The sequence below is a fragment of the Tripterygium wilfordii genome, chromosome 13, assembly GCF_013401445.1.
Source record: "Tripterygium wilfordii isolate XIE 37 chromosome 13, ASM1340144v1, whole genome shotgun sequence".
NCBI lineage: Eukaryota > Viridiplantae > Streptophyta > Magnoliopsida > Celastrales > Celastraceae > Tripterygium > Tripterygium wilfordii.
In genome coordinates, this window is record NC_052244.1 from 2210739 (window position 1) to 2225566 (window position 14828).

Sequence of the window (14828 nt, forward strand, 5' to 3'; positions counted from 1 at the left end):
TCAACATAAATATATATTAAAGTTGATAAAACAAAAGAGTATACACAAGATGAAATAATATCTATTGAAGTTTTACCCAATAATACTTCAAGAAATATAAATCACTTATTATTGAATCTAAATTGTGCCCGATGACTTTGCCAATTAGGGCATTAGGTGGTACAGTTAGCCCTCAGTCACTTAGGACCTTAGACAATTAGGTATGGGTTTATATATAAAGTGTGTTGTTTTAGGTGACTAAGTGTATGTAGGTATGAGCCAGTATATAATTATATTTTTATTTATCTATGTATAAATGTATAAGAATATTTTTTTTTACGAAAAAAAATTGGTTTGTGGTAACGCGTTGAACTTTTTGTCATGTCATCATATGATAATCCTTTGTGTGCGTGGATCTAACGGCATATTTACCCTATCGGATAATAATTCTTTTTGTACGATATCGTTATCGGTTAAAAAAAGTATAACCAGGAATTATTGATTGAAAAAAAGGGAAATAATAGTCCACTATATATGATTTTAAGACAAAGAATTGTTTCCAATGCCGTTAAACTTCAAAAAACGAGACCGATTATTGAATCGAAAAAAAAAGTGAATGTGTAAATGTTATTTTATTTTGCATGTCCATTAATATTGTTATTCCTTTCAATAGTGTTACTGAAATGGCCCAATTGCATTGGTAGTTGGTCAGAATATGAAAAGACTAAATTAATAAAAAAAAATGAGAAAAGAAAACAGCACTGCTTCAAATCTGGCTTCTATTATAAAGAGATTCTGATAGCCAAGTCATTCCCCAATCTCTCCTCCTACTACTATTGTCATCTCCATCTCTCCTTCCAACACTTACTTTTATGCGAATTGGCTTCTAAATGGACGCACATCTCCAAAAGCTACTCTTCAACCTCTTCTGCTTCACTATCCTTCTCCTCATTATCTCAGGTTAATTAATTAATTTCGCCCATAATTTACATTTACTTCTCCTTTCTAAATCTATGTACATCTACTTATTGACATAATCTATATATACATGTATGTATATTGCAGGAAACCAAGGTGTCCGGGGTGATTCTGATCACCACCACCGCCGCCTCCTTCTCAAGAACCGACATCTCTTAAATCTCGGACCCAACAAGCTGTTTGTGTTCGGAGACTCCTATGCTGACACCGGCAACAACCCAATTTCTGCGGCAAGTTCTTGGAAATCCCCTTACGGAATCACCTTCCCGGGCAAACCAGCCGGTCGGTTCTCTGATGGCCGTGTCTTGACTGATTATCTCGGTGGGTCCCTCATTTACTTTCTCATAAGCTCTTTAATTAACTACCTTTATCTCTTGTGTTCTTTCACTAGTATATTCATGTTAGTGACCTTGCTTTAGTAATAAAACTATGAAAGGTGTGATTATGATATGAGAATGAGAGTGGTGTGGTGTGGTGTGGTGGGCTCCTCTTCAATCCAGTCTTGGACACTTTTGTTTGTGTTGGGATGATTAAAGCTTATCAGTGGAGTGGGTTGGTTCTTTGCTTTTTTTGCCTTCTTTAGGTTGCATGATTGCAGTACTAGTGTGAGTGTGTCACACTACTTGCTTCTTTATTTTTCCTTTCTGTCTCTCAAATGTCAGATTTTACATTACCTTTCGCACTGATAGTAATATCCTTGTGGTCAGGTTGAGTTCGCACTGATAGTAATATCCTTGTGGTTAGGTTGAGTTTTAACTCATTAAGTGGAAAATGTGCTCATATTGAATGTTCATTATGCAAGATTGTATGATATCGTTTTCGATTAAGAAAACAATGATGACTCCTCTGAGGGACTTTACTTTCAGCAATCCCTTTACATCAATATCATAAGCTCCCCATATCCACCTTTTGCGTTGTATTTGTTTCTTTCTGTTTGCCACATTAGAATGATAATAATATTCAATAATTAAACTATGCCTTTTCAAATGTGTAATTAACATAAATTAGGGAATCCGATGCCAGTTATATTATATATATATAATTTTGAGAATTGTAATTGACATTTAAATAAATAAATAAATATTGCAGCTGAGTTTGTGGGAGTGAAGTCTCCAATCCCATACAGATGGAGGAAGGTGGGGTACAAGCAAGTGAAATACGGCATGAACTTGGCAAATGGAGGCACTGGTGTGTTCCAGACTATATTTTCAGGTCCAAACATGACTACCCAGATCGATTTGTTCCAACAAGTCATTAACGTCGAAAAAGTCTACACCCAGGCCGACCTTCAGAATTCTTTGGCACTTGTTACTCTTTCTGGCAACGACTACTCCACTTATCTTGCAAGAAATGGCTCTATTCAGGTACTTTTAAATTAAAAAAAAATTAAAATAAGAGTGATAATACATGTTGATGACATGCAAAATCGGACCGTTCCTCGGCTGCTCAGTTTTGTAGATTTTTTAGTTGATCAGATTAGGTTAGAGAACGTGACTTCTGGGGTTCTAGAGATGTACCTTGGGATGCTATGACACTCAAGTTAGATCGGTATACAATAAGACTATTGAGATTGTTTGGTGTTTAGAGTTCTCTCTTTAGTTAGTAGTCAATAGTGAAAAAAGTGGGAGATTTAGTGGAGGTAATGTTTTATATGAATTTTGAATTATTGGTTTCCCTTGATTGCGGGCAAGATTTATGGGGTCAATCCTCTAAAAATTTCTTGCATATCTCCTTCCTGATCGGGGATAAGTACTTTGAGGTGTTTTGGTCACCTAATGGGTACAGGCCAATTAACATCGGGGTTAGCCAAAATGCTCTCCAGCCAGATCTCCTATTATTCAATATATGTGGTGACACATGTCATGCGTGTACCCGTCTGCTTAAATATTCGCCAACATCAGGAAAAAAAAAAAGTTTTCTTGTGCAATAATTATTGCATATTCCTCCCATTTTTGGCTTTTGCCTTGTTTGTACGGTTGCTGCATAAGGCTAGTGTCTGCAACAACTTTATTGCTCTTGTGGCTTGAAGGCAGCTCCAATTATACGTCAGTAACAATTGCCACTTTATGGACCCACCCATGTTTGTAGTTTTCTTGGTCTACATCTGATCACCATTGACGTACTTAATCTTTTACTCTGTTAATTTACATCTTCACAAGTTCATATGAATTTGACTAAAGAGTGTCTTCTGCATTTGTGTTTATGGTAGGGTTTGCAAGCTTTCATTCCAGTTGTAGTGAACCAGCTTGCCGTTAACTTGGACAGTATTCGTAAACTTGGTATCAGAAAAATAGCATTGACAGGCCTGCAACCTCTAGGGTGTCTCCCTCGCAGCACAGTTTCTTCCTCGTTTCAACGCTGCAATGACAACGAAAACGCCCTCGTCAATCTCCACAACTCGCTCCTCCAACAAGCCGTCGCCAAATTGAACAATAATCAAACCAAGGACGCACCTTTTGTAGTCCTAGATCTCTATACGGCATTCATGACTGTGTTCCAGAACAAAGGAGATAATCCAGGTCATTATTGTTTTGTGTTTAGTCTCAATTTCTTCTAAATTATCGGGTAATGCCACTTATGGTTACTGAAAAAGTTCTAACTTGACAACTCAAAATTGCAAATTGTTTCAATATGCACATACAGGCAGATTTCTCACTGTTCGGGATGATTCCTTATATTGATTAATCAAAAATCTGTCCGAGTGTGCATATAAACCAAAACAATTTTCAACTTTGATTTTTTTAAGTTAGAATGTTTGAACATTCAGTGACCTATAGTTGGACCTGATCAATTTTATCAGTGACCAAAAGTTGCATTATCCCTTTAAATTATTGTCTAAAATTAACAATTATGCGTACATGGATGTGATCAGGGAGTTCGAAGTTCCAGAATCCTTTGAAGCCGTGTTGTGTAGGTATAAGTAGTGGTTATAGTTGTGGAAGTGTAGATGATAATGGAGTGAAGAAGTACACAGTTTGCGATGACCCTGAATCTGCCTTCTTTTGGGACGGCTCACACCCTTCGCAGGCGGGTTGGAGTGCGGTGTATACTGCCCTGCAAACGACGCTGGAACAAATTTACTGATGATTAGGCCTTCGCATCTCGTTTTATTCGTGTGTTAGAGTAATTTTTTATTTGGTTGTAAGATGGGCTTCTGGATAAGGTTTGGTTAGTGTCATTTTCTCAGTGCGGGCCAATAAGAGTAACATTGTTTGGTTCAGCCCTCCAATGGCTCTTTGTTTGTTTGTTGTGTGTATGAGCCAATAAGAGTAACATGCATCACACCTTCGAGAATTGTTCTACACGGGATCAGAGTATGTACCTCGCTGGCATTTTATTAAGGGGTGTAGTCTAAAGTGTTGACGAAAGATTTCGAACCGTAAAACCCATGAGTTTCATGAATTATCAAGAATCAACTCGGTCAATCCTTGAGTTTCATTGACTAAACAATAAATATGGTTAAACGTATGAGATTATAGTCTTAACTATGTTCGTTCCAAAATAGGCGTTACAGCCTTACGACAAGAAAACTCCGAAGAATGGATTACCCAAATTTTATCCAAAATCAAAAACGTCAACTGAGTCTAACCCAATAAGAAATATATATTCTTCATGTGGAAGACCAGTAGGGTTTCCATTAAAAATGTAATGCGGCTCATAGCCCATCAAGCCCGCCAATCCTTCTCATTGTAGCCTTTGTAGGCCACGTCCATCTAACAAAGCTCGCCAGCTAGGTAACACCCAAATCTTTCTAAGTCCATGGGCCCAATACCTTAAGATAGTGTTTTATAGCTTCAAGCCTTCAAGGGACATGGGAGATGCGCCTTATCCGTTGGGCCAAAATCGGACACAGGCTGGCCCAATTTTCCTTTCCATAGCCCATAGGCTTAAATTTGGAATGTTTAGGTTTAATTAGTGTAGTGAAATGTTTCCTTCATTGATATCCTTCTATAATCACGCGGAATCATATAATTTTCATTTAATGAAATTGGTCAAAGCTTTCCCTCCTTGATACTGTGGGACTTGGATTCTGCTCTGCAAGAGGAAATTCCTTAAACAACCAAATCTTTTCAGGCCCATGGGCCCAACAGGCTGAACCAATTTTCCTTTCCATAGGCTTAATTAAATTTGGAATATTTAGGGTTTAGTTAGTCAAATGCTTCCTGCATTGATATCCTTCTACAGTCACGCGGAATCACATATGAATATGTTTCATTTAATGAAATCGGTTAAAGCTTTCCCTCATTAATAGTGAGACTTTCGTTTCTGCAAGAGGAAATTCCTTAAACAACTCTCTCTTCTACTGTTAGTTGACCGCATGGCGCATGATTTTATATTTGTAGGGTTACTACTACAAATAGTGACTTGGGTTGTGGTAGTTTGCTCAGAGGAGTGAAAAAGTCCATCGTTAAAAGATCCAAAAGACAAGCCACCAATCTCTCACTTGTGGTAGGTTTATGTTTCTGGTTAATTGGTCAAAACTCTCTCTTTTTTTTTGGTAGCAAGACAGTTATAATGTTGTGTCATCTTCATCTATCACTCTTGTCTTTATAGGAGAGAGAGAAAGAGAAAGCAAGATGATAATGAACGTGGGTCAAAACCTACTGGTTTTGATCATCAGTCTCCATCTTGTAGCAGCTTCAGTACTTGTTCATGGATCCACTGATGAGGAAAGAAAGGTACTTGACATTCACCACCCCTGCAAGGCTTCTTGTTTGTTTTAAGAAAAATCAAATTTCAAGAAAATTATAAATTTTTATTATTTATTACAAAGAAAAATAATTAATAATATTCCTATATATGTTATGTGTGTGTTTGGCTTTAAAAACACGATATTTCAATGGTTCTCATTCGATATCACAATCAAATTTGACAATTAAGAGTTTTTTCTAAAATTATTATTTTCTTGAAAATAAAAAAGAAAACCCTAAAAACTGCTTAATTTCTGTTGTCATGCACTCGGTAATCATGCATGCATCTTGGAGAGCATGTCGTGAACTCGTGTGCGCTAGCTATGGCCAGGCCAACTTGCGGGCCTATTCATGTTTTTTATCCGGCCCGTTTAGCCCAATAAAGTCACTAAGACAGTGAATAGCACAATACAGTAGAGTGTGGCCCAAAACTTACACAGCCACAGCCCATTTAACAACATTATGGGCCGGCCCATTCGCTAAAACGGTGAAAAAGTTAATTTGTTAACGGTTTCAATCACCGAATCGCTGATCAGTTGAGGATTATGAATCGCCGCGAAGACGGTGGTGTTGAAAAATCACTGATTTCAACAAAAATAATTTCGTTTTAGCAAATCTCAATCTCCATGAACTTATAATTGAGCTTAGTAATGGTGATTGGTGAACTGACATACGGGTTTATTCTGATTCACAATGATCATCACTTCAGCCTTACATTGTATATATGGGAGAAAGTCCGGAAGTTCATATTTCTGCCGTGGATCAACACCACAATCTGCTACTGTCAGCAACTGGAGAGTAAGGATCACTACCTCTAATTTTCCATCAAATATAATACTTTCGATTATTAAAAAGTATCAATTTAATGAGCAAATCAATTCTGATGCTAATTTAGGTATTTTGTTTATATTTTCAGCGAGGATTTAGCCAGAGAATCCAGAATATACAGTTATGAGAAGAGCTTTAATGGGTTTGCAGCGAAGTTGCTGCCCCATGAAGCTAAGAGACTATCAGGTATCTTACGAAAAATCCCTAGCTTCAATTGGAATACCGGGATTTTAAATTCTTTGAAAGTTTACATCTGCATTGTCGATCTTAAAAATATGGGTTTGATTTGGCTGATGAAGATGGTGTTATATCAGTGTTTGAGAGCACTCGGCGCAAGCTTCACACCACAAGATCATGGGATTTTCTGGGAATGACAGAGACATCGAAGAGGAACTATAAGATTGAGAGCAATATCATTGTGGGTCTCTTGGATACTGGTAGGGAAATTGTTTATCTTTGTTTCTCTTTTTCAAGGATACAGAATAATGGGGAAAACTCTTTCTCTGTCTTAAAAATAGTTCATTCTCATATTTTGTATAGGAATATACATACAATCTCCCAGCTTCAATGCAGAAGGCTATGGACCCGCCCCAGCGAGATGGAAGGGCAAATGTCAAAAGGGTGGCAATTTTACGGGCTGCAACAAGTAGGTTCTGTTTCTCTCATGTTCCAAATGAACCAATAACAACATATTGTTATGAGAAGAATATGTGTTTTTCGAGCTGATTGCAACTGGAAATATTACTGAAATTTATGAATATAGTTGACTGTATTGTGTATGTTAATGTTTAAGACATTCTTTACTTGTGCAGCAAAGTCATTGGTGCAAAGTTCTTTAATCTAAACAATTCAAAGCAACCTGGGGAACTGAGTCCAGCTGATGAGGAAGGCCACGGAACCCACACATCCTCCACCGTTGCTGGTGTGCCTGTCAAGGGTGCAAGCGTGTATGGAATAGGAAAAGGGATTGTTCGTGGGGGTGTACCATCTGCCCAGATTGCTATGTACAAAGTATGCCGGGTGATGGCTGCTCTGACGTAGATTTGCTAGCCGGTTTTGATGATGCCATCGCTGATGGGGTGGACTTGATATCAGTATCAATAGGAGACCTTTCAAGGAGTTTTTTTCAAGACCCAAATGCTATTGGATCATTTCATGCAATGAAGAAGGGCATATTAACTTCTTGCTCAGGGGGAAATGAAGGGCCTTCTACATTCACAGTTCAAAATGTTGCACCATGGATCTTGACTGTTGCTGCTAGCAGCATTGACAGGTAGTTTGAGTCACCAGTCAAGCTTGGCAATGGCAAAGACTCTTCTGTATGTCTCCTTTTTGTTGAGTTTAGTTTGATGTTGTTTGTCTTGAATACATTTTTGAAAAAAAAATTATGAAAATAAGAGAATAAGCTGTCGAACTTCAGTTTAGGCTGCAGACACACTTGATTATACGTCCTTTCTCTTTCTGATTTTTATGTGTTGGCAGGGGATTTCTGTTAATACATTTACACAAAAGAAGCAGATGTACCCTCTTATAGATGGAGTTCGTGCATCCAATAAGAGTGGAGATAGCTATAGAAATGCCAGGTATGAAAATCAAATTGTCCAAGTTTCTAACTCTTCCTTATTGTCAGTGAAACAGCTTTGAGTAATTACATTGTATAATGTAATATGAACCTAAATTAACCAACAAACAAGAAGAAAGTTCTTTGCTTGTTGTACTGGTAGTCGAATTGCATTTTCGGTTCCTAAGTTAATATGTTTTAACATGAATACAGTGCTTGTGACTATGGGACTCTAGCCATGGACAAAGTGAAGGGGAAGATTGTGTTCTGTCTAGAGAACCGCCGCCAGGATTCAATTATCCAAGAGCTAGGAGGGGCTGGAATGATATTGGTCCCAGAGTTGATGCAAGATCTTGCCTTCATCCCTCTGATTCCTGGGACTTCTGTCAGTTTCGAGGATGGGAAAAAAATATATCAGTACATCAACTCTACCAAGTATGTTAATTCACTCTTTAAGACATTCTTATCAACATAATAGCGTCTTCTAACATCAAAGTATCTTGCATAACCTTATTTTTCATATTCACATATTGATGGAAATCTGGATTTGGTACCCTATATGTAGCACATAGGGGTTTAATTGGAAAATATTGAATTGCAGGAACCCTCAGGCTCTTATATACAAGACAAGAACTGTAAAAATGACTGCCCCATTTGTGGCATCTTTTTCATCTAGGGGACCTCAGCAACTAAGCCGCAACATCCTCAAGGTAAAATCCTCTCTCTCCCTCTTCTTTCTTCATTTTCATTGGCTTCTCATATTAAATTCTCTTTGGACAGCCCGATATTGCTGCACCAGGACTGAACATATTGGCTGCATATTCGAAACTGACAACAATAACAGGGCAGCCAACTGACAACAGATATTCCTTATTCAGCATAATGTCAGGAACATCCATGGCTTGCCCTCACGCCGCCGCCTACGTCAAGTCCTTCCACCCTGACTGGTCACCCTCAGCGATCAAGTCTGCACTCATGACCACAGCAACACCTATGAGAATCAAAGGTGAAGATGCAGAGCTGGGGTCAGGATCAGGCCAAATAAATCCGTTAGGGGCAGTACATCCTGGCCTTGTTTACGACAATAACATGAGTTCTTACATACGTTTCCTTTGCAAGGAAGGCTACAATAGCACAACCATTGGCTTACTTCTTGGTGGCAAGAAAAAATATGATTGCTCCAGCTTCAAACCTGCACAAGGAACTGACGGGCTTAATTACCCTTCCATGCATGTGCAGCTCCAGAGTCCGAATTCAAGCATTTCTGCTGTGTTTTACCGCACTGTGACTCACGTGGGATATGGAAATTCTGTATACAAGGCTATCGTGACATCGCCTAAGGGACTCTCTGTCAAAGTTGTGCCGGATACTCTGGTATTTCATGGGTTGCACCAACAGCAAAGTTTCAAGGTTATTGTGAAGGGTGATCAAGTGCGAGACAAAGTGCTTGTTTTATCAGCATTGCTTGAATGGAATGACAGTAAGCACAGTGTTAAGAGCCCTATTGTTATCTATAGGCCATAATTCTAGATATATTCAGTTTAAAATGATTCAAATGTTTAGATTTTATAGAGCTTAGAAGCACAGTGTTAAGCGCCCCATTGTTACCTAGAGGCCAGGATTTTAGATCTATTCAGTTCAACATTGTTCAAATATTCAGATTTTATAGAGCTTAGACTTGACAGTTTATCAAGACTCTGTGAAATTGACGTCCAAAAATACAATCTTTCAAAGTATGATATCCCTCATAATTTATTTTTTTCTTATGGGAATCCACCGAAAACACAGCCTACCAGACTCCACCCCAATGATAAACCTACCAGACTCCACCCCAATGATAAATTTACAGACCAGAATCACCAGACTCCACCCTCGTACCTCAGGCCAAGATTTTTAGTCCCCACGGTTTAGACATTTACATAAGCTCCTAGAGGTAACACAACAGTATATTGATCAAAATGGCAGTGTACTTTCCTCGGCAGATTTCCCAGAACAGACTGCTTTAAACAATTGCAGCTTCATGGGAACGCCAGTCTCATCACAAATTTTGAAGCATTTGTATTAGAGACTATTCATACAAAACAACAGCCCTATCAAAATTTCATCCTGGTTACATCAATAGACGAGCAAGAAAATGGAAAAAAAAGAGCCTTAAAAACTTCCTAACTCAAAATCAGTCTTGGACCAAATTGTCAACCTAACCATCTTCTGTGCTTCTAAATCAACATTCCAGGCCAGCCTCTCAAGCTCCCAAAACCCTTCTGTATCCAAAGAAGCAACCAAATACAAGCTACTATCTCAGCAATTCATCCGACATTGACGCCCATAGAGATTTTTTAGTTTCGTGAGTTCCTTTCTCCTCTTCCTTGCCTCTGCTGCAGCAACTGTGTCCGCTAATTTCTTGGTTGAGTAATTGACCAAGTCTATACTCCTTTCTGTCAAAGAACTTACTCTATCAGTGGCTTTACTAGAGATACTATTAGTACTGGGAACAGGTGGTGATGGTGTTGCCTTCTCATGTTTAACAGTAAAAGTCTGGCTGGGAGTACTTAACACCCTAGGTGTGAGGATCATTTTGTTAGCCTGAGGCCCTGCACGCTGATCACCTCCTTCTGCTGGTAATTCCGGTGGGATCTCATTAAGATCCGCACTGAATCTAGCTTCTGTTGAGTGAGAAGGTTCTGATTTCACTTTTATTGGAAAAGAGGAGAGGTGGTTCTGTGCGTGTAGAATGGATTCAGAAGATGAACTAGCATTGGAACAGTTATCTACAGCAGTTTTGTCATGTACATTTTTAAAGACAGACGATGGCTCAGGGTGAACTCCATTCCCATGATCAGGGAATGGGAAGAACCAAGGACTTGGCAGTACACATATGGAAGTTATCGGACCATTAAGATTCATGGAATTTTCTGGTCGCAAGGAACCAAGCTTCTCAATAGCTGGTAGAGGTATGTTTGATGGAGCAAGACTAGGTGACGATAATGGATTTGAAGATTGGAGGATGGAAGGCCAACAAAGGGATTGAAATGGATGTTGATTATACAGCAGAAATGGCGGCTCAGTCGTTGGGTGTGTAGGCATTTGAACGTCGGCTGACTTTGGCTCTCCTTTAGTTTCATCCAACTCCATTTTTACAAACTTAGCCATCTGCAAAATAGGAAACATGAGAAATAAGTGAAATACTATTTATTATTAAATATAACTCATCTATGTCAGTTATCTCTCACCTTTGCCTTCAGTTTCTTGTTGGTGGTTTCCAAATTCTGATACTCTTTCAAGGCCACCTCTTTCTCCTTTCCAGTGGGCAAGATTCATAAAAATGAATAGGCTACCATTAAAAAAGGCTCAAAAACTTCCATAACAGCACAGTAAAGGCAACGAAACAGATTATAATCTTTCATACCAAAAGGTTAAGCATGTGAAAGTCATTCTATTGCAGGATACTGTAAAAAGCAAGGGAATAAATCCTTACCTTATTCAGGTTTGCATTCTCCCACAATAGATCAGCTTCTTTTCTTGTCAACTCTTGACATAGAGCCTAAAACCAGAGAAACAGACATGTCTTAAATCCTATAACACAGAAGGTGTCTTCAATGCAAGCCCTCAGAGATTTTTTTTTAAAAAAAAACAGAAATAGAAAACAGTAATATAACAACTAACAATAATAACACGATAAATTAAACCAATATAGAAATACCTAGGCATCGACATGATGTGACCATGGTAAGCTGCATCAATTCTACTTCGAGGATATGCGATTTTCTTCAACTTGTTTCAGTAAGTGCTAAATCGGCGTTCACTAAACATTCCAATTTTTTTAAAAGATCTTATGGCTGCCAATTTTAAACTTGATTATCAAACACACTTTGTAATTCTTATTCTTTGTGAATACATAAAGCATCATAGCAATGGAGGTTGAGTTGTAATTATCTATATTTGATTTCGAAAGAATGGAAAGAGGCACAAAAAATGTCATAACCACAATTGCTCCAAATTGAAAAGCTCATGCCTGCATTGCTAATTTTTGATAGAGTTTATTTTACACTTATAAAAACCAGAACTACAAAGTAAAAAACATATATAGAATAAGTAACCAAGTTTGCCAGAACAGCAGCATAGTGAGGGTTAAAGAATAAAAAAAAGCCATCCATGTCAAAGCAGAAAAAATGCCACTCAACGTGCTTGTGAGACATAGTTACATAGTTTTCACTGCTTTACACAGAAAATGCATCTTGTTGAATATAATATGAGCATTCAATCCTACTGCACAGAAATATCTTTGATTATCTTTTTTTTTTCAATTAATATTTTATCTCAAAATAATCTGCACTGGACATAACTAAACATTCTGCTAAGATATGCCCCTTTGACAGAAAGACAAGAAGACAGAGCAAATGGATGTGAGCTAGAGAAACACAGCCACCCTGGCAGATTGAGCATTCAAAGTAGAAACTGGATTTTATTATGGAGCAGAAAAGCAGTAACTGGAATAGCTAAAATATGAATAAGATGAAGCCAAGAAGTTACCTGCCTGCGACGAATTGTCTGTCTAGCTGACTCTCTATTTGCTAATACCCTACGTAGTCTACGTGCTTCCTTTTCTTCCTGATTGGAAAAGCTTCAGCTGCATATGATGAGTATTCAGAGAACAATATTAAAGAAGATAAGCACTACCTCGGTTAACTGCTGTCTTCCTCTGCTCCCACCGTAAGAAGCATGACTGCCAGAAGGCCCAGAACACAGAAGACTCGGTTTTAGTGATTCTTCATATTGCTCAGACTTCACTGGATTCCTCATTAAATTTTTGCATGTTGTTTCACTCTCCCACTGCTCTTGATATACAGGGTCCTGCAAAAGGAAGATATTTATTAAATCCTTCATAGAAAATTGCAGGTTGTTAACAGACTGCTAAATATATCCAAGTATGGGAAAGCAAGTATAGTCATTGATTTATTTGTGATGATTCTCTCTATCCAATGGAAAAAAATATGGGAACATAAATGATATAAAAACAGTAATTATATGGGGATTGGGGACTTCAATTTTCATACTAAACACAATCAGGACATTATATAGCTCGTGTATTTTTTGTTGCACTTTTATTGTGGAAGAGTTTAGGGAAGGAAAATTTTCATTTAAGATCAAATTAAACCCTTGAAATGCATTGCTAGAAGAAAAACAAGTGAAAAACACAAGCTAAATCAATTTCAGTTCCAACAAAGATAATATCTACGAAAAATGTTCAAACTTCTTAGAATTTTCAGCCCAATATACATCAACAATATTGTTCACTTTATGTTGTCTGGTTAGGGCTTCACCTATCTTGATTAGGTTTATGCATGATTTAACAATAAATCTTCGGGAAAAATACAGGTTCGTACAGTTTTATAGGTAATGATAAATTCAAAAGAAAGAAAGCTTATGTTCATTCAGAAATGGATAAAGCATTAAATAGGAGAGACACTGGGGTTGGACACACCCCATCCCATTGCCATTCTAAATTTAAAACTCCTAAGCACGGGATTATTTGTTTTCCCTTCCCCCTAATACCCAGAAAACCATGGAGGCCTAGCTCTCAATTTATGCTGACACTTGATACATTTGCCTTTTTCCATTATTGGAAACATCCCTGTCTAGGACCCCATTTTAAGTAATGAATCAGAGACTTATAAAAAAAAAAAAAAAGGGAAATGAATCAGAGATCAACAATGTTTCACCGAAAAAATTGTTTTGTGAACTGTTAGACCTGATTGGCGTGGCTTTATCACATGAGCCCACCCTTTATTTGTTTAAACATTAAAATACACCAGATGATTTTATCCACCTAGACTCTCAATGCCTGTAACTGCAACTGCATTTGACCTGAAATTCCTCTAACCATTATCAAATTATGATATTTTTCTCTTCAGGAAAGCTTTTGAGGAGGGGTATTTGAACTCTCTTTAATTATGCTCTTTTAATTGAGTACTTCCCCATCCTTGAAATATCAATGTAGCGCCGTCGGAAAAAAATCATATTCTAGACGTACAAAAATAATAATAAATCTAGTTTAAATAAATAAAGAGAGTAAAATTAGTGTCACTGCCCATTCTAACCTGACCGAGATCGGAACGGCTTCGAACCGAGTCAATGGGATTCAAACCGGAGTCACGAGGCGGCGATTCGCTCGCTACTCGCTTCTTCGCTCTCTTTCCTTTGCTCCCCCATTGCCCACCGCTTTCACCTCCGCTCTCTCGCTTAACTAAATGCGCAAAATCAGCCAACGCTTCCGCCGCCTCCAACTCGCTTTTCACCAACCGATCCGCCGAAGAAGAACACGGTGACGAACAAGAAGAACTCGATACACAACGTCTCTCCAAATCTAACCTCATCCCCGAACGAAACAAAACGAGTCTGTGCTGCTTTAAGTTTCAAAACCAGCGAGCGTATGTGGGACAGACGGAGAGAGACGGGGGTGCGACTACGAATCTACGACGAGTATTACTGGTTAGCATAAGCCATAGATTGTGAAAAATTGACACGTGTCGTACCAGCTAGCGGACTCGACTTCTATGCCATTTAGAGGGGAGGGCCATGTATCTGTGAACGCCACGTTTCAATTTCGGTCACGTAGGAGAAATCGTACGTGTGGGGCTTGGTTTACGTGCGGAGGGGGGAAGTGATGGAGTTCGAGTTTGGGGAACATGCGGCAGTTTGCACTTTACAGCAGGAGACACGTCGCTCGTCATACAGCGGTAAACGTGGACTGTTGGTACTTGGTACTGCTCAGCTTACGTTTTGATCTCTAG

General features: G+C 38.4%; 2 protein-coding genes and 1 pseudogene across 2 annotated transcripts; 2 read left to right on the top strand and 1 right to left on the bottom strand.

Annotated features, from left to right (window-relative positions):
* The first annotated feature begins 779 nt into the window (after positions 1–779).
* LOC120011908 (GDSL esterase/lipase At5g03610-like) lies at positions 780–4298 on the top strand. Its single transcript, XM_038863078.1, has 5 exons — positions 780–939; positions 1045–1278; positions 2047–2321; positions 3167–3476; positions 3830–4298. Exons 1-5 carry the CDS (start codon positions 870–872, stop codon positions 4039–4041), a joined length of 1101 nt encoding a protein of 366 aa, XP_038719006.1. The 5' UTR covers positions 780–869; the 3' UTR covers positions 4042–4298.
* Positions 4299–6184: 1886 nt separating this feature from the next.
* Positions 6185–9726, top strand: LOC120011994 (annotated as a pseudogene).
* Positions 9727–9965: 239 nt separating this feature from the next.
* Positions 9966–14596, bottom strand: LOC120011688. Its single transcript, XM_038862781.1, has 6 exons — positions 14136–14596; positions 12715–12888; positions 12568–12645; positions 11513–11578; positions 11268–11333; positions 9966–11187 (listed from the first exon to the last, which is right to left on the bottom strand). Exons 1-6 carry the CDS (start codon positions 14409–14411, stop codon positions 10336–10338), a joined length of 1512 nt encoding a protein of 503 aa, XP_038718709.1. The 5' UTR covers positions 14412–14596; the 3' UTR covers positions 9966–10335.
* Positions 14597–14828: the final 232 nt, after the last annotated feature.